This window comes from Diabrotica virgifera, chromosome 9, assembly GCF_917563875.1.
Source record: "Diabrotica virgifera virgifera chromosome 9, PGI_DIABVI_V3a".
Classification (NCBI taxonomy): Eukaryota; Metazoa; Arthropoda; class Insecta; order Coleoptera; family Chrysomelidae; genus Diabrotica; species Diabrotica virgifera.
The window spans coordinates 90588397-90612130 of record NC_065451.1 but is presented as its reverse complement, the minus strand read 5'-3'; the positions used below and the strand labels follow the sequence as shown (position 1 = coordinate 90612130).

The following is a 23734-nucleotide window of genomic DNA, read 5'->3' as shown; positions in this document are numbered from 1 at the left end:
CTGATGAAGGTAAGGGTTTATTTAAATTACCCTTTAATCGAAACTTTTATTATCAAATTACGTAAATAATACGAGGTTTTTCCAAGAATTCTCACATTTTTAAAAGTATTGGATAAGATCTTTAAAACAAGCTAAGCTATACGTTATTCGGATGGAAAACACCAGAGTTATTAACAAAAAACACGATTATGTCAAAAAAAAATAAAAAAAAAATGAGGAATTATATTATCGGTTTCTCCACAAAAATGAAAATTATTCCTATTTTACATATAATTAGGTTTACTTATGTATTAACAACGTGTCTTAAAATTGTATCCAGTTTAAAATGTCTAGATTTGAAATAAACTGAATTTGTGAGTATTTTGCTGCTCGGAAATAGTTGAAATGGAGGTATTTATACGCTCCCAAAAAATTGACAGGAAAAGGTATACAGTTTTTCTACTGTAACTTCTTGAATTCTAAAAATATTTCATTGATCGAAAACTTATAATTTATTATACTGAATTATGAGTAAGTACTATAAGATCTTGAAAGTTGAACTTTTTTGAAGCCTTTAGTGTTTAAACTTTTTACACTATGTTCAAAGTTAAAATGTCAAAATATCAATTAGATTGTATCGTAGAGAAATAAATAAAGATGTGTAATAGGGGCCTTACTCTCCCCCATGTCTAACAGCTTCCTGTTTTCAGAATAGACGAGATCCATTCTTTTTTCGAAGTCAAAATTGAAATATCCAAATAAACTTCGTCAAAAGACTTCGATCCGGAAACTTGTGTTTGAGGAAAGGAACTCTACTATGAATTCTTCTTCCACATAGAAAATAAGGTTTGTTATATTTCGAAAATTTCTTCCAATGTGGCCAAAGTTTCTGGTGATATCCCATCTCTAGAAAACAAGGTTTCTATTAACATCTCTGAGGTCACCTCTGACTTCGACATTAAAATATCGTCATTAAGGGGCGTTTAAACACAGCGATAAGTCACAGCAACTAGTTGTGATGACAAGTTGCTGTGATTTGTTGAGATTGAAACGCTGTTTAGACGCTGCGATAAGTTGACCACAACAAGTTGAAGAGGGGACCATTGTGTACATTAGACCCTTTTAGACCCTTCAATGAATTATAACTAGTTTTCATCCTAAACAAATAGATCCTGTTACTTTCAAAATATAAAGGTTGGGTATGTTATACAGGGTATTTACAAAGTTATAACCAATTTTACATGAAAATCGTAACAAGTTCAACTCACTGTATAAATAAAAATAAGCACAACGGCAATGGTTTATTGATGCCATATTTTTTTATTTATTGTCAAAATTTTTAAAAATGATTGATATTGCTAATTTACTTTATATCTAATAAAGGGTGAGTTAAAACTCAAGTACATTATTTTTTCAGTAAAATTTAAATGGGATACCCTGTATTTTATATCACTATTAAAAAGTACCATTACCATACTTTCATTTGTATACAACATTCCCTATGCGTACGTTCAGAGTTGAGCGAAGAAAGAGTGCGAGCAAAGAGCAAAGAGCACGAGCAAAGAGCAAAGAAGTGTACAGAATGGAGCGAAGAAAGAGTACGAGCAAAGAGCAAAGAAGTGCTAAACCAGAGTGGAAGCTGGTAGTTACGCGAGACGAGAGTTTAGTTCTTTCCCACGCGGCAGGCATAGATAGTTATTTTCTTTTTTTTAGAAAACTCCTCACTGAAAACGTGGTACTTCCTAACTCGCAGAAAATGTTAGAGAATTCATCGTAAAGGCAGGTATACATATGCGCTCTGCTCGGTGTGCGAGCCGCTCGCGCGCAGCATATTCGTCAGATTAGTACGTGTTTTCAAGTGGCGCACAAACGGCACGCACACGGCGCACCACAATCTAACTTCTGTCGGTTTTTCAACAAAAGCTTTGATGGTTCGCAATACGTATTTGGACGGGTTTCCGAGTGGTTTGTTGGTTTTGGCGCGTCTGAGTTGAAAATATCAAAAAAAAACATTCATAAATTAAAAATTAAACTTTGTTTCTGGTGAAGCAACACAGTTGGAAAAAGCAGATATAATATTATAATTGTCACCGGAAAGCGAAAAAGGTAACGCACAACTTGAAAGAACCTATAGATTTCTAGCTTCGTTTCTGGTGAAGCAACGCAGGTGGAACAAACAGATATATTATAATTGTGTCACCGGAAAGCGAAAAAGGTACCTCACAACTTGGAAGAGCCTATAGTTTTCTAACTTCGCTTCTGGTGAAGAAACGGAGTTGGAACAAGCAGATGTATTATAATTGTGTCACCAGAAAGCGAAAAAGGTAACGCACAACTTGGAAGAACCTATAGTTTTCTAACTTTGCTTCTGGTGAAGCAACTGGGTTGGAACAACCAGATATATTATAATTGTGTCACCGGGAAGTGAAAAAGGTAACTCACAACTTGGAAGAGCCTATAGTTTTCTAACTTCGCTTCTGGTGAAGCAACGGAGTTGGAACAAGCAGATGTATTACAATTGTGTCACCGGAAAGTGGAAAAGGTAACTCACAACTTGGAAGAGCCTATGGTTTTCTAACTTCGCTTCTGGTGAAGCAACGGAGTTGGAATAAGCAGATATATTATAATTGTGTCACCAGAAAGCGAAAAAGGTAACGCACAACTTGGAAGAATCTATAGTTTTCTAACTTCGCTTCTGGTGAAGCAACAGGGTTGGAACAAGCAGATATATTATAATTGTGTCACCGGTAAGCGAAAAAGGTAACTCACAACTTGGAAGAACCTATAGTTTTCAGGGACTACCTTTTTCGCTTTCCGCTGACACAGTTATAATATTATCTGCTTGTTCCAACTGCGTTGCTTCACCAGAAACGAAGTTAGAAAACTATAGGTTCTTCCAAGTTGTGCGTTACCATATTCGCTTTCCGGTGACACAATTATAATATATCTGCTTGTTCCAACTGCGTTGCTTCACCAGAAACGAAGTTAGAAATATATAAGTTCTTTCAAGTTGTGCGTTACCTTTTTCGCTTTCCGGTGACAATTATAATATTCTGCTTGTTCCAACTTCGTTGCTTCACCAGAAACAAAGTTAAATTTTTAATTTATGAATGTTTTTTTTATATTGATAACGATTTCCGAAGTGAAAGTTGAAACGTCAAGTAAACTTGATTTCAAACTCGAATTGTGGCTTATGTCCAAATAAAATAGTAAATCTTATTTTGTATTTCTCACGCCGGTAAGAAGACAACAATGAAATGACCTTTTTTACATTGGTCCGCATGTATATTTTTTATTTTAGCTTCGAGATGGATAACGCCACTAGTATGTAAATGCCAAAAAATCATAATTTAAATATAAAAATCGACCTGTTTCCGGATTTTTTAGTCGTCGGTTTACGAAATAATGAATCTATTCCATTTGGTTTTGCCACACTGTAGAAAGTAGAACTATGGAATCCTGAGAAAACTAATAGTATTTTTGAGAAATTTAAACGCATAATGAAAGATTTGCCTGAATTCAGGTTGCCTGGATGACACAATATGGAGAAATAAAAATATTGGAAAAGATATGAAAGGCAGAATTTACAAAACAGTCATCAGAACAATAATGACATACGCGGCAGAAACACGACTCGACACAGAGAGGACAAAAAGATTGCTCGAAACAGCGGAGATGAAAACCCTTCGAAAAATCGATGGTGAGACTCTATGGGACAGAGCTAAAAGTGCAGATATACGACAGAAGACAGGGTAAGAAACAGAACAATAGAATGGAATGACCACATAAGCCGAATGACAACAAAGTAGTCAGGACAGCGAGAGACGGTTTCCCAATAGGCAGACGATCAGTGGTAAGACCACGAAAACGATGGAACGACAACTTACTACAGGCACATTGAAAAAACAGACAGTCATGTCTATACAAAAAGAAGAAGAAGAATAATAATTTATGAAAATTTTGATAATAAATAAAAAAATGGCATCAATAATCCATTGCTTTTGTGCTTATTTTTATTTATACAATGAGTTAACTTGTTACAATTTTCATATAAAATTGGTTATAACTTTGTAAAATACCCTGTATAACATAACAATCCTTTATACATTTGTATGGCGAAGTTAAGAAAATTTTGAATATAAAATAAAATACAGGGTGTTCCAATAAAAAAAAATAAGTTTGGTCTGCCACTATGTTATCGAACACCCTATGTAACATTCTAATTAATTTTATAAATGTGAATCTCAAAGTTGGCTACAATTTTTGTTATTAACTTTTATTGCTATCTATTACTATAACGGATCTACGTAGCTTTACCCCACTAATCAATCACCCTGTACATTATTTAATTGGATATGTAAATAAATTCTAATTCGGTAAGATTCTCCTAAATTGATGCAACCCAAGTCCAGTGATAAATCGCTGTACCGTTTAGACACGACGATAAATTAAAACAACTCGATCCTTGTGATAAGTTGATGCAATCCGATACCAACCTCAACCCAACTCCAACTTTGATAAGTCGTGCGATGCACCGTTTACACACAATGATAAGTTGCAACAACTCGATTGACCTTGATAAGTTGTTTGATTTATCGCTGTGTTTAAACGATCCTTTATTGTCAAGTTCCTGTCGATATTTTGTCTTTCAAAAAAATATGAAAGAGATAGAAAAGTTAATAGAGGAAGCAGGGACAATAGACAAAGGAATTGAACTCATTTCAGCAGAGATAAAAGACGATAAAGCGAAATGTAAATTGGAGTCACGGTCTCGACATTTGACGGGAGCGGAGGTCCTGTTCGTATTAAGTTCCAATTTCGGACCGAAAGTCGTCATGAAACAATACATGAATTAGTTCAAATCAGCTGCAATAGGGAATGGATGGTCCGAATAAAAAAAGGCTGAAAACCTATATCTATTGCACTTCGAGGAAATGCCTTGGATGTGCTTCAGACCATAGCCATTAGAGAGATGATTTCGAAAAGCTTAAGAACAGATTAAAAATGGCGATAGGGTCACGCACATTTTGAGTATGTCGAAGTTTAAAAATCGAAGAAAAAAAGAGATGAGGCTTTTCAAGAATATAAGGTAAATATTGCCAGGTTAGCACAATATACGTATACAACAGCTCTCAAAGACATGATGGGAAAGTTGGAAGCTCAAACATTTATTATTAAAGGTCTTCAGGATCACGGAATACAGCGAATACTGCGAATAGCTCGTCACAAGAATAGCTTCTTTGAAATGTCGTGAAATGTCGTATTATGTATATGTAATAGTGAAATACATTGTTGGTGGATACCGGAGCTATCAGGGCCATTATACCACCGACAGTTATAAATAGTGGTAAGAAACTTTTACCAACGAAGTTGCGACTGCGGACTGCCAAAGGTAAAATTTTAATACCCACGGAGAAACGCAGATATAATTAAGAATTGGGAAAAAAGGTCGTCCATACTGTCAAAGTTGCTGACATCGAAGAGGATTTTATATTAGAAATGGACTTAATGAATTTGCTTGGATGCCTAATGGATTGTTAATGGATCCAGTTATGCCTGAGAGGAGTGAAACGATTTTAATGGCGCTCTGCAGGTAATTTTGGAAGAAGGAACACCTCTTATAATGGAGCCTTGGTACCACGATGAGGACGTTAACCGAGGAATCATAATTGGAAAGGACTTGGTGACTTCTACTAAAGAAATTTCTGTAAGACTTATTAAGGTCAATGACTACCCAGTGATCATAAAAAAAGATACGAAAGTAGGAATCTGTGTAGATGTGACGCCCACAATTTGTGAGATGACAACATCGACTAGTTATAACGAGAGGTTCGACCAAATGGTTGCAGTTGCTGGTCAGTCTATAAATTATTTGGAAAAAAAGAGATTAAGGGAATTTCTTTGGCGATATCATTGCATCCTTGAACCAGAAGGAGGAAAGGCAGGAAGAACTACCCTTGTTAAACATAAAAGTAATACTTGTAACGCTAAACCAATTCGTCAAACAGCTCAGAACTGTTTTACGTCAAACAGAGGAAAGTGAAAATATTGTTCAGGCAATGAAGAAAGTCGGAGTGATAGAACTTTCTACCAGGCCAGGGATCTCTCCGTTAGTTATGGTCAAGAAGAAAGGCGGAACTACGAGGTTCTGTGTGGATTACCGTTTGTTAAACAATATTACCAAAAGGATAGTTACAGTTTGTCAAATATACGGTCATACTACTTGGCCCATTGATATTAGGCTCCACCTAAGAAGCGCATTCAACAGAAACACAATTCACTGAATGCGCTTCCACTTATTTTTCTACGCGAGTGGACAAAATCGCCAAGTATCACCGTATGTTTGAGAAGCTGTCCCTATAACACGAATCAATGATACGTTGGATGTATTGGCTGGAAGAAAATTATTTTCTACGTTGGACTTAAAGTCTTGATATTGGTAGGTAGAAATAGACCCAGTGGATAAGGAAAAGATAGCCTTTACCACAAGATCCGGATTGTGGCAACTCAACGTTATGATATTTGGACTCTGTAATACTCCTGCGGCATTTTGAGAGCTTTACGTAAAACCTGTTGACAGGGTTATCTTGGAAAACGTGCCTGGTATTTTGTGACGACGCAATTGTCTTCGTGGAGACTCTTTTGAAGAATTTAGAAGACGTTTTTAATCGACTGAAAGCTTCCCTATTGATGTTAAACCCCAACAAGGGCCAGTTATTTCAAAGTAAAGTCAATTATCTAGGTCATATAGTCAGCAAAGAAGTAGTGGCTGTGAAAAGGGAAAAATTGATTCCATTAAGGAATGACTAGAACCCACTGACAAACATCAAATGAGAAGTTTTATTTGACTATATACTTACTATCTAAGGTTCATTAAAAAGTTGGAGATGCAATTGGGATGGAGACTGCCAAATTTCCTTTCGAAACCTTAATGAAGTATTTAATCACAACAGCATTAAAAGAGTCTCCACTGCCAGGAGGAGAGTTTATCTTAGATACAGATTACAGATGCAAGTAAAATATGAATTTGCAGAGTGCTATCTCAGATCAAAGGGACAGAAACGTATTTTTGGATATTTTAGTAAAGTGCTTTCAAAACCCCAGCGAGAGTATTGTGTCACGAAAAATGAATTTCTAGAAGTAGTGAAATCAGTAGAATACTTCTATCAATACCTCTAAGGAAGGAAGTTTCTAATCCGAACCGACCATGCCTCAACCACTTAGGTTAAGGCAGTTTAAGATCCCAGAAGGTCACATGGATTGAACGACTCCAAGATACAATTTCAAAATTGAGCATCGGGCAGGAATTAGTCACAGGAACGCCGATTCTCTTTCTAGAAGTTAGTACCCAGCAGAGTCCGTACCCATTGCAACAAAACATAATCAAAGAAAGGAGTACAGCTAAAAACAACGGTGGTCGACGACGAGTGGACGCCTACTAAGATCAGGGTCGAACAAGGGAAAGGTCCAATTTTACAGAAAATTCTTAAATTTAAAGAAGAAAATCGTCAACCATCTTGTCAAGAAATATCAAGCTCAAGTAGTTAAGAGGTGTTGGGCCCTGTGGAACTCCTTTATAATGAAAAACAGCTTGCTTAAACGAGTACTGGAAAATGATGATGGTATAGCGAGGAGAACACAATTGATGATTACCAAGAGCAGAGAAGAGCCGAAGTATTTCGTTAGTTACATGTTACATGACAGTCCATCATGAAGACATTTCTAGTAAATAAAACCCTTCAGAGAATGCGGGAACGGTTTAATTATATCAATAGTTTCGACGATGTAAAGAAATGGTGTAAGGAATGTACTAACGTGCCACGAGTACTGGAACTTATCGAAAAGGAAGGCTCCTACGAGGCAATACAATGTTAGATGTCCGTTTGAGAGAAAGCAAAAGAAAACGAAAATGGATGCAAGCAGATATATGTACAGCGTGTCTACTTGAGTTGGAAACATATGGGAAACTTTTTTATTATTAATTTTACGAAAAAAAGTTATTCTTTATAAAAAGTTCTGCATGCCCCAAAACCTAAGATTCAATCATCAGCTATCAAATTTTCTGAACATTATACGAGGTATGTCAAAAAATATGAATTTCGGTCAAGGGTAAAGTACCTTTATTTCTCTCAATATCGAAAATTCTTATGATAAAAAGTTGTTTGGAATTAAAAACTAAGATCAAATATGCAATTACATGCTTCTTATTGAAAAAAAAATTTTTCTCAAATTTAAGGATACCCAACATTGTTTTTAATTATTACAAATATGATAACTCGTTTATTACTCATTTTACGAAAAAAAGTTATTCTTCGTAAAAAGCTTTGCATGGTCTAAAATCTAAGACACAACCATGATATATCAACTTTTATTAATTTTATACGAGGTGTGTCAAAAAATATGAAATTCGCTCAATATTATAGCACCTTTATATTTCACAGTATTTCAATTAGAAGGATGTAATTGCATATTGACACATAGTTTTTAGTTCTAAACAACTTTTTTAATAACTGTTTTCAATATTGTGAAAAATAAAGGTACTTTACTCTTGAGTGAAATTCATATTTTTTGACATAACTCGTATAAAATTAATAAAATGTGATATCTGTTGGTTGCATCTTCGGCCTTATGACCTACAGAGCTTTTTATAAAGAATACCTTTTTTTCGTAAAAGTAATAATAAGAGTTATCGCATGTGTAATGAATCAAAACGAAGTTAGTATCAATAAATTTGAGAAAAATTTGGAAAATATTTTTTTCCAATTAGAAGCATGTAATTGCATATTTGAGCTTAGTTTTTATTTCCAAACAACTTTTCAGAATAAGCATTTTCGATATTGAGAGAAATAAAGGTACTTTACTCTTGAACGAAGTTCATATTTTTTGACATACCTCGTATAATATTCAGAAAATTTGATATCTGATGATTGAATCTTAGGTTTTGGGGCATGCAGAACTTTTTATAAAGAATAACTTTTTTTCGTAAAATTAATAATAAAAAAGTTTCCCAAATGTTTCCAACTCAAGTAGACACGCTGTATATTGATCGTATTGAATTACTTCACTAAAGAACATAAAAACTACAGGCTATTACTCGTAAATCGGATGGAATGGTAGAGCGAATAAATAGGGCAGTTGAGAAGCATTTAATAAATATATTGTCCAATCAGCAGCGAAATTGATATCCGTAACTTCCGTTCTTCGCAATGACTTACAGATGTGAGTACCTTGTGATTTAGAGTTTGGATGTCGATGGATAAGACGTAGCTGGTGAAGTTTATGTGAATGGATTGCGAAGAAGAATGGAGATTCGTAAACCGAACCGAGTTGTTCTCCCAAAGTCTGACAAGGTCCGTCCTTAAGTATGGAGTAGATTAACGACGTTATCTACCGAATAAACAAAATTCCGATGGGAAGGCGGATGATAGTATCTACACAACAACCGGCTGGCGTCAATTCAAAGAGACCACGTCAAAGGTGAAGAAGTGGAAATAAACCAAGTCCAAGAAGTATGTAACCTCATGTTTGATGAATCCATAAATGCCTATGGAGGTACCAATAGAGCAAAACATGATGTTGTCACTGAAGAAAACCAAGATCTGCCACTTATAGATGACTACTCACTGGCCCATACAATCCTGACCGCTATTTAAGATGCACAAGTGTTGGAATCCGACTTTCAAAGGAAGTTTGGCTGAGTTGCAGAACTTCAATGCCAACTGTCAACTTCGGGAAAAGCTGTGAAACTCCAAGATGCATGACGTTATATTTCCTAGCTGGTAATAAAAGACACTGCCCATGACCAGCCTACATACCTACCTAGTATAAAAAGCTTTACTTCCATTGAGAGCCAAGTCTAGTGATTATTATACATTTAACTTAGAAAATTATGTATTTCTTGACGAGTAATTGCACATTAAAACGGACTTATACTTATAGATGTATAGTTGGTTGGCGATTACAATACTCTAAATAGATAACCAATCAATGATGCGAATAAAGATAATTTGACACAAAAGTAATCTATCGTCACAGTATTTTCACAATATCATATGGTAAAATGGCAATTGCAATTTCTAGGTTAGTATTTTTCAGCGACGTAAATATAAATATTTTATGTCATTGGTATATTCGGACATTGTATAGCGAAATTTGATTTAATTTTTATTTATTTTTACTGCAAAATATTTTAAATATTAATATTCTTTCAAATATTTGTATAAATATTGATGTTTATATAAATATAAATACGAGTATATTCTGACAACTATCAGATTTAACTAAAAATTCATGTAATGACTTGCGACATTCTTAAAATCCCAATATATCAAAATTAATGACGCACTGAAAAAAGGGTTTGGGATCCACTATATCTTTGTATTGGTGCACATATTCCATAACTCTTTTAGTTTCACACTAATTTAGAAAAACGTCAAAAATTTTATTAAACTTCAAAATGTAATTAAATATTAACTTGTTTATTTTAAATTTAGGCAAATTAATTTTCATTTTTGTGGAAAAGCCAACAACTTAATTACTTATTTTTTTCGTTTTTCTTTAATGAAATAAGCGTCTTTGTAAACTCGTAGTGTTTTCATCCAAATTACTTATGGTTTAGCTCAGTTTAAAGATTTCATTAAAATACTTTTAAAAACATTGTAAGCATTTTTTTGATACAACTATTTTATTCTACGAGAGTGCAAAAATGTCTACTTTCGCGCACGCATTTTAGTTTAGAAAGTTTCACTTTTCCGCACGCGTGTTACTTTTCCGCACGCGGTTTTTACTTTTCCGCACGCGTGTTAATTTAGATATGTTAATATGGCCTTAAAGTAATTATAATACATGCAATAAACTAATATTTAGATATTATTTACTAATTTATTTCAAATATATCTTATTGTGTTCCTGTTTTAATGAAATTAACGCGACAATTCGATGAAATAAAATTATTTTGACATAATATTCGAAAGTAAATCGGTAGACAATAACAGTCGTTTTGAGTCATCGTCATGGAAACCAAGATCGTCGTCATGCTAACTAATTATATTGAAAGTTTGGTTTTGACAACCTTGTCAAAGAATTAATTTGTGTATGTATTTTCATATTAATTAAATTAATTGATTAGATTTGGTAATTTTTTAAAGACTCTTAGAAAAAAATTGTTCCTAACTCTTGCAGAAAGTCTCTTTTCCGCACTCGACTGCTTGCCGAACTCCCGCTTCGCGTCGTTCGGCAAACTGCAGTCGCGTGCGGAAAAGTATGACTTTCTGCACTTGTTAGGAAAATAATTATTACGTTATTTAATGATAAACGTTTTCATTGAAGGTTAATTCAAATAAACTCTTACCTTCATCAGGTTGTAACTTGGGTTGTATAGCCGCAATAAACATAAAAAATGGTGAATTTGTACATTAATATCTTGAAGAATAATAATTTCAAACTTTATCAAATTGGAGTTATTTAAAGGTTATATTGTTTCACTGCCGAGAAGGATTGCTACTCCCTAACAAACTTTTTTTTGTTTCGCATATGACATGTTTCGGGTTCTTTAGAATTTTGAAGTTTTACAATATTTTACCTTGAAAGATTGGACTAATAACAAAAAATTATGTTTTATTTCTGTTACCCTCAAAAAGATTGCAGTAGTAATTTTACGACGTTTTTATAATAAATACATTGTAATACATTTAATTACCTCAACCAACTCAACTTCTAGGGAAATCCCTGTAGATTTGCAATTATGTACATTTTAAAAATTAGTTTTAAAAGGAAAGGAAGATTCGCAATTGTGCACTATTTAAAAATTAGTTTTTAATAGTGAAATCCCCGAAGATTTGTAATTCTGTGATTTTTCAAAAGGTAGAGGAAACCCCGAAACAATATATCACCCTATAAATATTAGCCAGCCGCAATTTCGGGTTCATTTTATTTAAATTTAAAGTCCAACTCTCGTTAAGAAGAATAAATTTTTTTGTGTGATTAGTTTCAAAATAATTGATTGTTCGCATTTCAATTAAGTAATGGACACTTCCAAACGAGGCTACGCGCTTTTAAAAGCGGCAAAAGTCGTTCAAGTTCAAGGTAAGTAATATCATATTTTATTTGAGTAGTCTATTAGTTGATACAATTTTAAACAAACACTTATAATATGACTTCTACAAAAAAATTGCATTTAAAATTTATTTAAGAAATAGGTAGGTTAATAACAGCAAATTTAACTTAATTTAATATAATATTATTCATTATAATAAGTAATATATATTTTTAAGAATATTTCTGATTAATGTATAATGACGATTTTTTTAAATTGTAATTAGAATTCTTCTTCTTTTATATGGGCAAAGTGCCTATCCCGTCTCTTTCGTGGTGAATCTATGCTTTTTTCTAAGCACATTGCACTATTCTAACTATGCTGTTCTCTTCCATTTTGCTGATGTACCTGTTCCATGCTGTTTTTTTTTTGGAATAGGTTTCTAATCTCATTGCCCATTTATCTGCCTAATAGTGTTTTTGCTGAATATGTCATGACAGGTCAGATTACCTATTTGTGTGTTTATCTGTGTTTATTTGTGTGTCAGATTATTTCAATAGTCTTTTCCTTTCTACTCCTCTCTTTTTCTCGATCCTTCCCTTCACTATTAGTTGAGCATATGAGTACTTATTATTTCTCAGTATGTTGGCTAGGTCTGATGTTTCTCGTTCTTTACCTATTCTATGGGGCAATTTTTCGTTTGAGGTATGCAATGTCCATGAAATTTTAAGGATTCTCCGGTAGATCCACATCCGCATTTCAAAGGCCTCCAATTTATTTACAGTTGATATTTTAAGGGTCCACGTTTCAACTGCATACAGAAGAGTCGACGACCAGACGTAGCATTTCGATAAACGTAGTCGAATTTCGAGTTATATTCAGCAGTCTTTCGATTTTTTCGAACGATTTTCTGGCCTGTTCTATTCTCTTATTTCTAGATCAAAATTGAGGCTGCTATCTATCCAACACTCCTGCTATTTACTGACTTGTTCTAAAATAAGCCCGTTTATTGTGCAAAGTTGAGGTATGTTCTGGTTTTTCAGTGAGGTACTTTGGTTTTCTTAATGTTTACTTCCTCTGCAATGTTATTATCGCCCAATAGTTTATTCCCTAATATTTTTACTGCATTACTTGTTCTATTATTTGGTTTTCAATTTTAAGTGCTTCTAATATTAAATCGAGGCTATTTGTACTCTACTTTGGACAACAAGGTGTTCAACCATCAAGCAGATTTCTCAGACATGAATGTCTTTACCGTGGTGCTGTTGATCTCCTTCGGCTGATTTTATTTTGCATTATGAGTTGAAGCCGCTTATACCGGCTCACTCTCATAATGTGTCCAAAGTACTGTAACTGTAGTATCTCTTTTTAATAGTTATTATAATCTCTTTATCAATTTTAATAACCCTGACACCTCTGTATTGGTCATTCTATGTATCCATGAAATTCGTAATAATTCGTAGATAATATTCTCCGATACAACCAGAACTCAAATGTTTCTATTTTGTTAATGTTATAATGTTAACGTCTTCTTTAGTGTCCTAGATTTCACGCCGCAGTACATCACATAGCATATCATATGCCGTGTAATTAATTCTAGACTTAAATCTAGACTGTAGAAAACTTTCAAGTTTTATAAATGTCCCTGAGACCTTTTAATGCTAATCTTCATTTTTTGAAAGTTTTCAACAGCTTGGTTAAAATAATACCTAAATAGTTGTATTTTGTCGCTCTTGCAATCAGCTTTTGATGTATGTATAGTATGCGTATATTTTCGGTACTTCTGACCGATTTTGTTGCAAGGACAAATTTAATTTTGTTCGTGTTTAAGGAGGGACCAAATTCTTCACTAATACAATTTACATTAACAAAGGCCTGTAGGTCTTCAAGCGATTCTGCTATTAGTACTCTGTCGTCTACGTATCTCAGATTGTTGTTTGAACTTTAATGCGATAACTCAGACAATCCAAAGCTTTGTTCAAAATGTCTTCCGAGTATATGTTAAAACGGATTAGCGAGAGCACACAACTTTTATTTTTTTAACTTCAATATTCTTTCTATCTATTTATCCTATAGCTCTTTAACCACAATAGAGATTGGAAATAATGTTGATATCTCTTGTAACCAGGTTTTTTCTCAATAAAAATTGAGGCCATGAGCGCCAGGGTGGCCTAACTTATAAGAATATTACTTTACATAATCAAAGAAAATGATCAGAAGCTATCAATGTCCGATTATTTTATTAATTGTATGTTGACCAAGAATGATTCTTGGTCAACGTACAATTACTATTACTAAAACAATCGGACATTGTTAGATTTGATCATTTTCTTTGATTATTTAAAGTAATGTTCTTATCAGTTAGACCACTCTTGCTCTCATGGTCTCAATTATTATTTCAGATGAGCATTGCGAACTTTATCAAATTGATATTCAATAAAGCACAAATTTATAATTTCTTTCTTGGTAGTATTTAGATCATTTTTTTTTTCGGTATGGTTACAAAGGGTGATATCAGCCTTTTCTGTGGTATAGTTCCTGATTCATAAATGTTGTTAAATATATTTTTATAAATATATGAATATGCTCTTCATCAATTAAGGACTTTCGATGATAGCTAGTCTAGACCGGATGTTTTTCTCTTTCTCGTTGAATTTACATCATATAGAATTTGTTCCATTTATGTAATTTTTTTTCGCCACTCTTTTGCTATATATTGGGTGCGTTATTAATTGCTTTGTATTTTTCGGATTTACTTTTGTATATTCTTTTATTTATAAGTTGCTTGATTTTATCTTGCATCTCTCTATGTTTTACATATTGTATTTCCCTCCCATCTATTTGCTTTAAAGCTTTCTTCAAGGCTAATAAAATCATATCTTTTTTTTTTGTTTTGTTTTCCATTTTTATTTTACTACGTATGTGATGTGTTATTGTTTTATATTGTCCATGTTTACGTTCTTCTTTTATATAGGAGTAGAAGTAATTCAGTACTCATCAATTCTTGCTTTGCTGTGTGTATTATTTTCTTCTACTTTTCTACTACTGCCTTAGAGATTTTTTCAGGGCTAATTTAAAGTAATACAATATTTTGTTTATACTATGTTTATTATTTTGTAGATGTGACTTGTATTAACTCATTTTTATTGTATTCGTTGTCCTCTTATTGTCTTTCATATTTCATTCTGTTCTGTTTTGGTTTTCTGCTTTCCGATTCATAAGTCTCTTGCGTTTTTTCAAATTTACATTTCTTTCCTTCTTTCTCCCCTTCTTTATACTCTTTCATGTGTCAGATTTCTGTTTAGTTTAGCTACATACCCTCCCATCTCTTCTATTCTTTTTTGTCTTGTGCTATTATTTTCATTTCTCCAAGCGTCTTCTGTTTAATCTTTCCCGCATCCATTTTTTTCTCTGTAGGCTTTTTTCGGTTTTGTGATATTTCTTGTCTCGTGAATTTTTCTCGTTGGTCTACTACTGTGTTTCATTCTCATCAGATATCCATACCAGTTTAATTGTCTCTTTACTATGTTGTTCATTATTGGTTCCTGCTTGGTTATCCCTCATATTTTCTCTTGTCTCATTTCTTTATATACTATAAATCTATACCATTTGGTCTTTCCAACTATAGCTCGTAGATGTCTCATCTCCATTGAGTTTATCCTACCATTATGTTTTTTTTTGAAAAGTCCAATTTTCACTCGTATGTACCTATCATTGGTATCACAATCGTATTACATATATATATTTTGATTTTTGTTTCTGGGGACAATTCTTTCTTTCTCAGAACTAGTGCTAGTTCGTAGTATAGTTTTAATTTTTTTTTTGTTCTGTTTGTTACTTCGAGGTCTACTTTTCCATCATTGGTAATTATTCTTGTTCTGATGCTATGGCTTTGTGGCATTTATGTAATTTACTATTCTAATTAAGCCACAATTTAACTTGAAAAATGATTTTATTGACTTTCGACTTCCACTTCGGAGGCCGTTGTCGAAATAGTAAATTGGTAATTATACTTCCAAGATATGTGGTACACATATGTGGTAACTATTTCCAGTTGAGTATTTTTGCATTATATATTTATTTTATTTTCTTCCTATTCACCGATCACCATTATTTTACTTTCCTAGATGTTAGTTTCCATTATTAATTTCTCTATTTTCTCTGTCCATATGTTTATAAGTTTTTGAATTTTGGTCATGGAATCTGCTATAAGATACCTCTTTCCGAATTTTTCAGATCTTTCTCTTGTTATCTGTACATGCCCTTTTAATACTCTGTAAATATTTTCAATCATTTATATCAGCGTAATTGGTACTTTCATTTTCTGCAAGCAATTTTCTTTCTATAGAGTCGAATGCTGATGTTAGATCTATGAACGCCATAATGAGCTTTCCATCCGAGTCAATACTTCTTTCTATTATATTTCTAATGATGTTTTTCTATTATCGTTTGTTTGTCTTTCTGGTCTAAACTTTGCTTGTTCTTTTCCCAGTTCTTTTTCTACCTCTTGTCTTAGTGTCTTTTCTACTATTTTCGTGTAAAACATACCGATAACAAACATATTGCTCTATATTTTTCGGAGTTTACCTGTTCTCCCTTTTTGTATATTGGCACTACAAGGTTTCTTTGACGGCCTTGTGGGATTTGTTGCTTTTTCCATGCCTCTTTGTATATTTTCCATAGCCAGAAATCCCTTCTTCTCCCATGTATTTTACCATTTCCGGGTCTATGTCATCATCCCCTCCAGCTTTACCTGTTTTTATGCTTAATACTTCCTAATCAACTATTCTCAATGGGAAATAAGGCACACTTTAACTAAAACAAAAATGATTTTATTAACGTTTCAACGTCCACATTCACATACGATGTGAACGTCGAAACGTTAATAAAATCATTTTTATTTTAATTATATTGTGCCTTATTTCCCATTTGGAATAGTTGTTTACAAAAATGCCAGAAGGAAATAGCTTCAGAACAACATTGATACTTCCTGTATTACCTCTTCTCTACTTCTTCATCATTGCTATTCTCACTTTTGACACTACAGCCCGAAAGAGTTCAGTTGAGCTGCATCCAAACCATTCTCTGAGATTCCTCAGCCAGGACATTTTTCTCCTACCTATGCTGCGCCTTCCTTGAATCTTTCCCTGCATAATTAATTTTAGGAGTTCATATATGCCACCACGTGTTATATAACCCAAGTATTGAAGTTTTCTTATTTTGATGGAATCCAATATATATCTCTCTGCTGTTCTGTACTCTCCTTAGTACTTAGTACTTCTGTTCTGTATTCTTCTCTACTTATTGGCTCTAATTCTTTCTTCTCTTTATCTTGATATGTTTAATATCTGTTGTGTACTGGTTCATTTCTAAATTTATTTTCGTAGTATTATTTCCATACTTTACATAGCTATCTGTTCTGCATTTGGCTAAGTTTGAATTGTTGTATCCTTTACTGCAATTATTTATTTTATGTTTTTCTTCCTAATATGTCCGATTGTTGTCCAAAAGTTTTTATTATTTGTTACACAGTTTTTCTGTAATTATTCTCCAAACTGCTCTTACGTCTTTGCTTTGGACTGCCTTATGATGCTTTTCGCTACTCGTCTCAGGTTTTTATATTCTTCTTTATCTTCTTCCAGCTCGGTTTCAATGTATTTTTTCCATGCTATTTTCTTTTTCTTGACTGCTGCCTTATTGTTCCACTACCTCGCTATTTTATGGTGTTAATTATGTTTTCTGATTCCACATATTCCTGTTGCTGTAGACTTTATCACTACTTTAAAGGCGTTCAATCTTTCTTCCAGTGCCTTTTGGATTTCTATTTGTATGAATCTTCGATTTGTTTCTATTTTGTAATGTTCTAATTTGAGCTAATTGACTTTTATTCTTTGTTAATATTTTCTTTCCACCTCCTAACCATCCTATGCTGTGTAGGTAATTCCGATTCCTATTCTTATTCTGTTACGACATAATGTATTTTATTTTCTACATTTTTCGTATAAACTGTGTAATCTATAAAACTTTTCCATTTTTGTCCTCCTCTACAAACGTATGTTTGTCTTCCATACTTTGATTTGTAAATTTGTTTCCACTGTAATTTTGTAGTACCCAATTTTCACTGTTTTTTCTTTATCTACCATCTCCCTTGCTTTGTGTCAACGATTTGATTTTTCCTCTCTCTCTCTCTCTCCTTTTGTGAGGTCCTCTGTTATCCATATTTTCTCGGGTTCAACATTCTTTAGTTTGTTCTTGTTCCGTACGATGGTTGTTTTAATATTCGAAACGAATAGGCACCAAAAGAAGAAGAATAAATAAATTATTTTTCCTTTTGTCTTCATCCATTATTTCTATTGTTCGTTGGATCGATCGTTCTATTATATCTTCTCGTATCTTTTTTTTTCTTTTTTAATCAATTCATTTCCTTCTATCAAGTCTTATCTTTTCTTGGTCCAGTCATTTTTCATTCTTTGTATTTCTAGTTTTTTATTTTTTCATTATTTAGTTTAATTTCCTCTTTTAGTTCTTTTGGTCTGTATTTCTTTTCTCCATATTTTTCTCTTTCATTTCTATTTTAAGCTATTTATTTCTTTTTTAATCTCCTTATGTAGTTCTGCTAACATTTTCTATGTTTTATTCATTTCTTGTTTTTCTTTGTTGTCTTTTTGGGGCGTTCTTATGGTCGACTAACTTTTCTGAAATACTTCCTCTTCGTCAAATGAATTATCATGTTCACGTTTACTCGTTGTATTGTTCATTCTAGTGGGATTGTAGGTAAATACCCGTATCCTTATTGTTTCAACTAGCTTCTTTTTGGGGTTTATTTTAATTTGTTTTTGATAGTATGTTAAAATATTGCTGAATTTTTGATTTTATGGAATGTAAGTAATCAAAGGCATGCATTAACTTACAGTTTTTTAGTCTGTTGCGTTGTGTCTTTGACTACACTTTCATTTAACTATTTGTCTGGTTTTTAAAATTTTATTATTTGTTTATACTACTGATATTTTGATTTTTATGAGAGCTAATTTTACACCTTATTTACTTTCGACTTCCAGGAATGACCTCCTTTATATTTCAGATAAATATTATTTTTTCTTGGCATTTTACTTTTACCTTTTGAGAACCAGAAGGGATGCATTTTATTTTATGTTTTTGTTTATTTTGTTATTATGTTAGTTTTATTTTTCTCCAACCAATTTCAATATCTTCTTTCCACGTGATTAGTTTTTCCAGGTCTAGCCTACTTTGATATAGCTTTTTGTCGGATGATCATACAATTTTTTCATATTACATAATTTTGATTTCTAATTTTGGTGGTTTTCTCATATTATTTCATCATATTAAAATAAATTAATCCCAAAATTAGCTTTTGCTTGGTTCCTTTTCATACAATCTTCTTCTTTAAGTGTCTTCTCTCAATCAGAGGTTGGATATCATCATCACTATCCCTACTCTATTTACCGCTGCTCTGAAGAATTATGTAGAACTGTGTTTAAATCAGTCCCTCAAATGCTTTAACCATGACGCTCTCCTTCTTCCTATACACCTTCCGCCTCTTATCTGTCCCTGTATTATCAGTCTTAGAATTTTATATCGTTTTCCCTTCATTATGTATCCCAGATATTGTAACTTTCTTATTTTTATTGTCTTTATTATTTCGCATTCTTTGCTGATTCTAACACTCATGTCAATGCTATTCTAACTATCCTTCTTTAACACCACATTTTAAATGACTGTAGCTTATTATTATGTGTTCTTGCTTCAATGTCCAGATTTCAAGTCCATATCGAGAACACGTTGCATCTCAAAGCTCTTACTATCGGGCGACCCTTACTATCAGTTCTAATCTAAGGTCTTTGTTGCAGAGAGTTGTTTTAATTTTTTCTAACGCATTTCTTGCTATTTCAATCCTGGTCCTTAGATATTTCTGTTGTTTGATCATTTTTCATACAATTCTTGTTTATAATGTTTACTCCTGTTTGTAAGAATGTAGTCAGTCATTGGCCCCATGTGTTAGTAAAGGATGCCCGTATTGATCTTTGTGATTGAAATATGTATTATTAGTTCTGTATCAATTCTGGACGTAGAAGTTCATAGGGGGATTCTAATTTTAATTTTATATACTTTTTAAATTTTTGCTTTATGACTAGTATTGTCGTTGCCAATTTTTGCATTCATGTCCCCCATGATATATAAATCAGATGTTTTTGGTATTGTATCTACCACCTTTTGGGGATCTTCATAAAATTTAACTATGGTATATTATATTATGTTGGTTTTCAGTTCTAATGTCCGTATACACATGGTTTATGGTCGTTGTTGTTCTGGTTTTAGATAGACCAACAGCATTCGATCTGAGACGTATTCTACATGTTCGATTCTATTCTCTAGTTCTTATCTTATTATTAGACCTTTACCTTTCTTCGCTCTATTATTCTTGGGAACTTTGCTGTATATGAGGAGGTATTCGCCTAACCACTGTTGTGGCCCTTTGTCTTTTTTCGTTTCTTGAATAACGGTCCGGTTCCGATACTTACTATCATTTCTAAGCCGTTCTAATTCTACTCTTGGTACCTTGGTAGGTTTATACGGGCTTTCAACAGGAAATAACGTCGCACACGATGGAAGAGCTAATTAACTTCCATAATCATTGGCAGATTGATTAGAATTAAAATATAATACTTTTAGTCTACTTTTTGCAGGCAGTACTGAGTTATTTTATTTGTCTTCATGGATATTTAAATTTAATTTGTGGAAAATTTATGTAAACATACAAATTTTTTCAATGTTTTAGTTTTCAGATTAGTTTTAATTTAGGATGAAATATTTTGAGTATTAATTAAATGTTTCTGATCAATTATTAAACTTCATTTGCTTTGTTTTTGTAAAATTCAAGTCCTATTATTTTTTTGATATTCATAGGTTTTTTTCTTTCATTTTGCAGATAAGGATAAACCTTCTACTTCTATTAATTACAAATTGGAAAAAAAAGGAAATGCCATCCCAGATATTGTTTTAAAAAGTTGTACCATCAAGGTAGATGTTTCACCAAAGGAACTAGAAGGATATCCATCAAAAAATGATAGTGGTGATAGCTGGAAAAACTATGCAGCGGCAAATCAATCACAAGTGATTCAAAGTAAAGGTAAAACTAAAAAAAATAGTATCAATAGTATCATGAAGGAGTATATTGCTTCATCAAATCAACTACAAGAAGATCCCTCAAAAAGCGATAGTGATGATAGCTATGAAAACTATGCAGCTGCAAATCAATCACAAGATGTGATTCAAAGTAAAGGCAAAACCAAAAAAAGTTGTTCCATCAAGGAGGATAATGTTTCATCAAATCAACTACAAGGAGATCCCTCAAAAAGCGATAGTGATGATAGCTGTGAAAATTATGCAGTGGCAAATCAATCACAAGATGTAATTCAAAGTAAAGGCAAAACTAAAAAAAGTTGTTCCATCAAGGAGTATAATGCTTCATCAAACCAACTACAAGGAGATCCCTCAAAAAGCGATAGTGATGATAGCTGTGAAAATTATGCAGCGCCAAATCAATCACAAGTTGTGATTCAAAGTAAAGGCAAAACTAAAAAACTGAAAAATTTTTGTTACTACTGCAAAACTGATGTTACCAATTTTGCACGACACGTAACTGTGCATCATTCAGCTGAACTAGATGTCATTCAACTAAATTCTAAACCGGTGAACAGTTTAGAAAGAAAGCGTTTACTGGCGAAATTAAGAAACAAAGGAATCTATCTCAAACATGAAGATGATGGGCCAAGAAAAGTAAGAAGATCCACGGTTCTGGGCAGGTCTTCGTTACCATGTGATAATTGCTTAGGGTATTTCTCTTCGAAGTTATTGTACCGACATAGAAAAAAATGCTCAGGAAAATCAGGGCCAGCGCAAAGTATTGGTCAAAATGTATTGGCAAGTCACATCAAAGTTGATGAAAGATTGAAACGAGAAATTTTTCCACGTATGCGCGCAGACAAGATATCTCTAGAAGCAAAGACAGATGCTTTAATTTGCGCTTTTGGCTCTCGCTTTTTGCGAGTACATAGAGAACATCATTTTGCCACAGTGACGTCACGGAAAATGAGGGAGTTAGCCAGGATACTTATTGAACTTAAAAAAATAAATCCTGAAATAAAATCATTGTTTGATGCATTACAGCCTAAATATTTTGATAATATTGTTCAGGCAACACAAATTGCCTCAGGATATAAATCTTCAAATGACAGCTTTGATGCTCCTTCCTATGCTATGAATATAGTAAATTCTTTTAAACAATGCTGTGACATTGCCATTAACTTTGGTATTAAGAAAAAAGCAAACTACGAATCCATTACAGCCGCAGAAGCGGAAGCGCAGCTTAGAACAATGCTCCACTTATTCACTACGAATTGGAGATATGAGATATCCAGTCAAGCAGCCAACAATTTAAATCTAAAGAGGTGGAACAAGATTACAATTGTCCCTTTAGCAAATGATCTCAAAATCATGAAAGATTTTTTGATAGACTTGTCTAAAAAAGCAGCGGCTGAACTTCAAGTTAATACCAACAAAGTATCCGCATACAATACCCTACTCGAAACATCATATTGCCAAGTTCTTCTACTGAACCGAAGGCGCCCAGGAGAACTTCAAAGAATGAAGTTGGATACATATTTAAGTTGTACTAATGATAAAAGTACGTATGAAGAATTTTCGCTCATTACCAGCCCATCTGAACAAATTTTACTCAAAACTTTCAAGAGAGTTGTGATACGAGGAAAAAGACATAGGGGTGTACCTGTGTTATTCAGTAAAGATGTACAATCTAATATTAATTTATTGATAAGAGCCAGACCAAATATCGTTCCTGAAGAAAATATTTTTTTGTTTGGAAAACCAAATTCTAGGAATGAGATAAGTGGATATAAAATCTTAAGAAAATATGCCCGATTATCAGGAGCCAAAAATCCTGACGCTATTTCATCAACCAGACTAAGGAAACACTTGGCTACAATAAGTCAATTATTTAATATGACGGAAGCCGATATTGAACAACTTGCATTATTCATGGGTCATACAGTAGGTGTCCACAGAGGATCCTATAGGTTACCAGATGATGTTTACCAAACTGCCAAGTTAGCAAAACTTTTATTGGTTATGGAAACTGGAAGTGGTGAGTCATTTAAAGGCAAAAGCCTTGACGATATTCAACTAAATATGGATGAAAATATAATGACTGAAACAAACGAACCAGAAGACAAGGAATACGAAAATTTCCAAGAAGATGTAGTGGTAGTAGAAGCTGAGAAATCGAAACCACAAAATGTTAAAAATGCCATTGTCACGTCAACCACTAAAAAAAGGACGTTAGTCCCATGGACCGAGGATCAAAAAGTTTTTGCTAAAAGATTTTTTGCAAAGAATATCAAAAAAGAAAAGCTCCAAACAGGAGAGAATGTGAAGATTTAATTGAAAAATATCCAGACACTTTCGGAAATAAAAGTTGGTTAAAAATTAAAGTTTTTATCCAAAATCAGTATTCAAGAAAGCCATGATTTGATGAAATTGTTTTGATTTTCTTTCCTGTAAGCTTACTTTTTTATATTTACTTTATACTATATTTTTTTCTGATTTGTATAATAGTTAATTTTTATTTCAAAGTGTGTTTTATAAGATTCAAATAATTTTTTTTTAATTATTATTAAAGGCTGT

At 33.1% G+C, this 23734-nt stretch overlaps 1 protein-coding gene across 1 annotated transcript; it reads left to right on the top strand.

Annotated features, from left to right (window-relative positions):
• The first annotated feature begins 12002 nt into the window (after positions 1-12002).
• On the top strand, positions 12003-23491 carry LOC126891100 (uncharacterized). The gene is made up of 2 exons (XM_050660277.1): positions 12003-12063; positions 20961-23491. Exons 1-2 carry the CDS (start codon positions 12003-12005, stop codon positions 23489-23491), a joined length of 2592 nt encoding a protein of 863 aa, XP_050516234.1.
• The last annotated feature ends 243 nt before the right edge of the window (positions 23492-23734 follow it).

What these genes read in the sequence shown, in the direction of transcription:
- LOC126891100 (XM_050660277.1), top strand. Translation starts at nt 12,003, where the DNA reads ATGGACACTTCCAAACGAGGCTACGCGCTTTTAAAAGCGGCAAAAGTC. An exon ending in AAAAGTCGTTCAAGTTCAAG is followed by an intron (nt 12,064 to 20,960) that starts GTAAGTAATATC and finishes TTCATTTTGCAG; the next exon opens with ATAAGGATAAACCTTCTACT.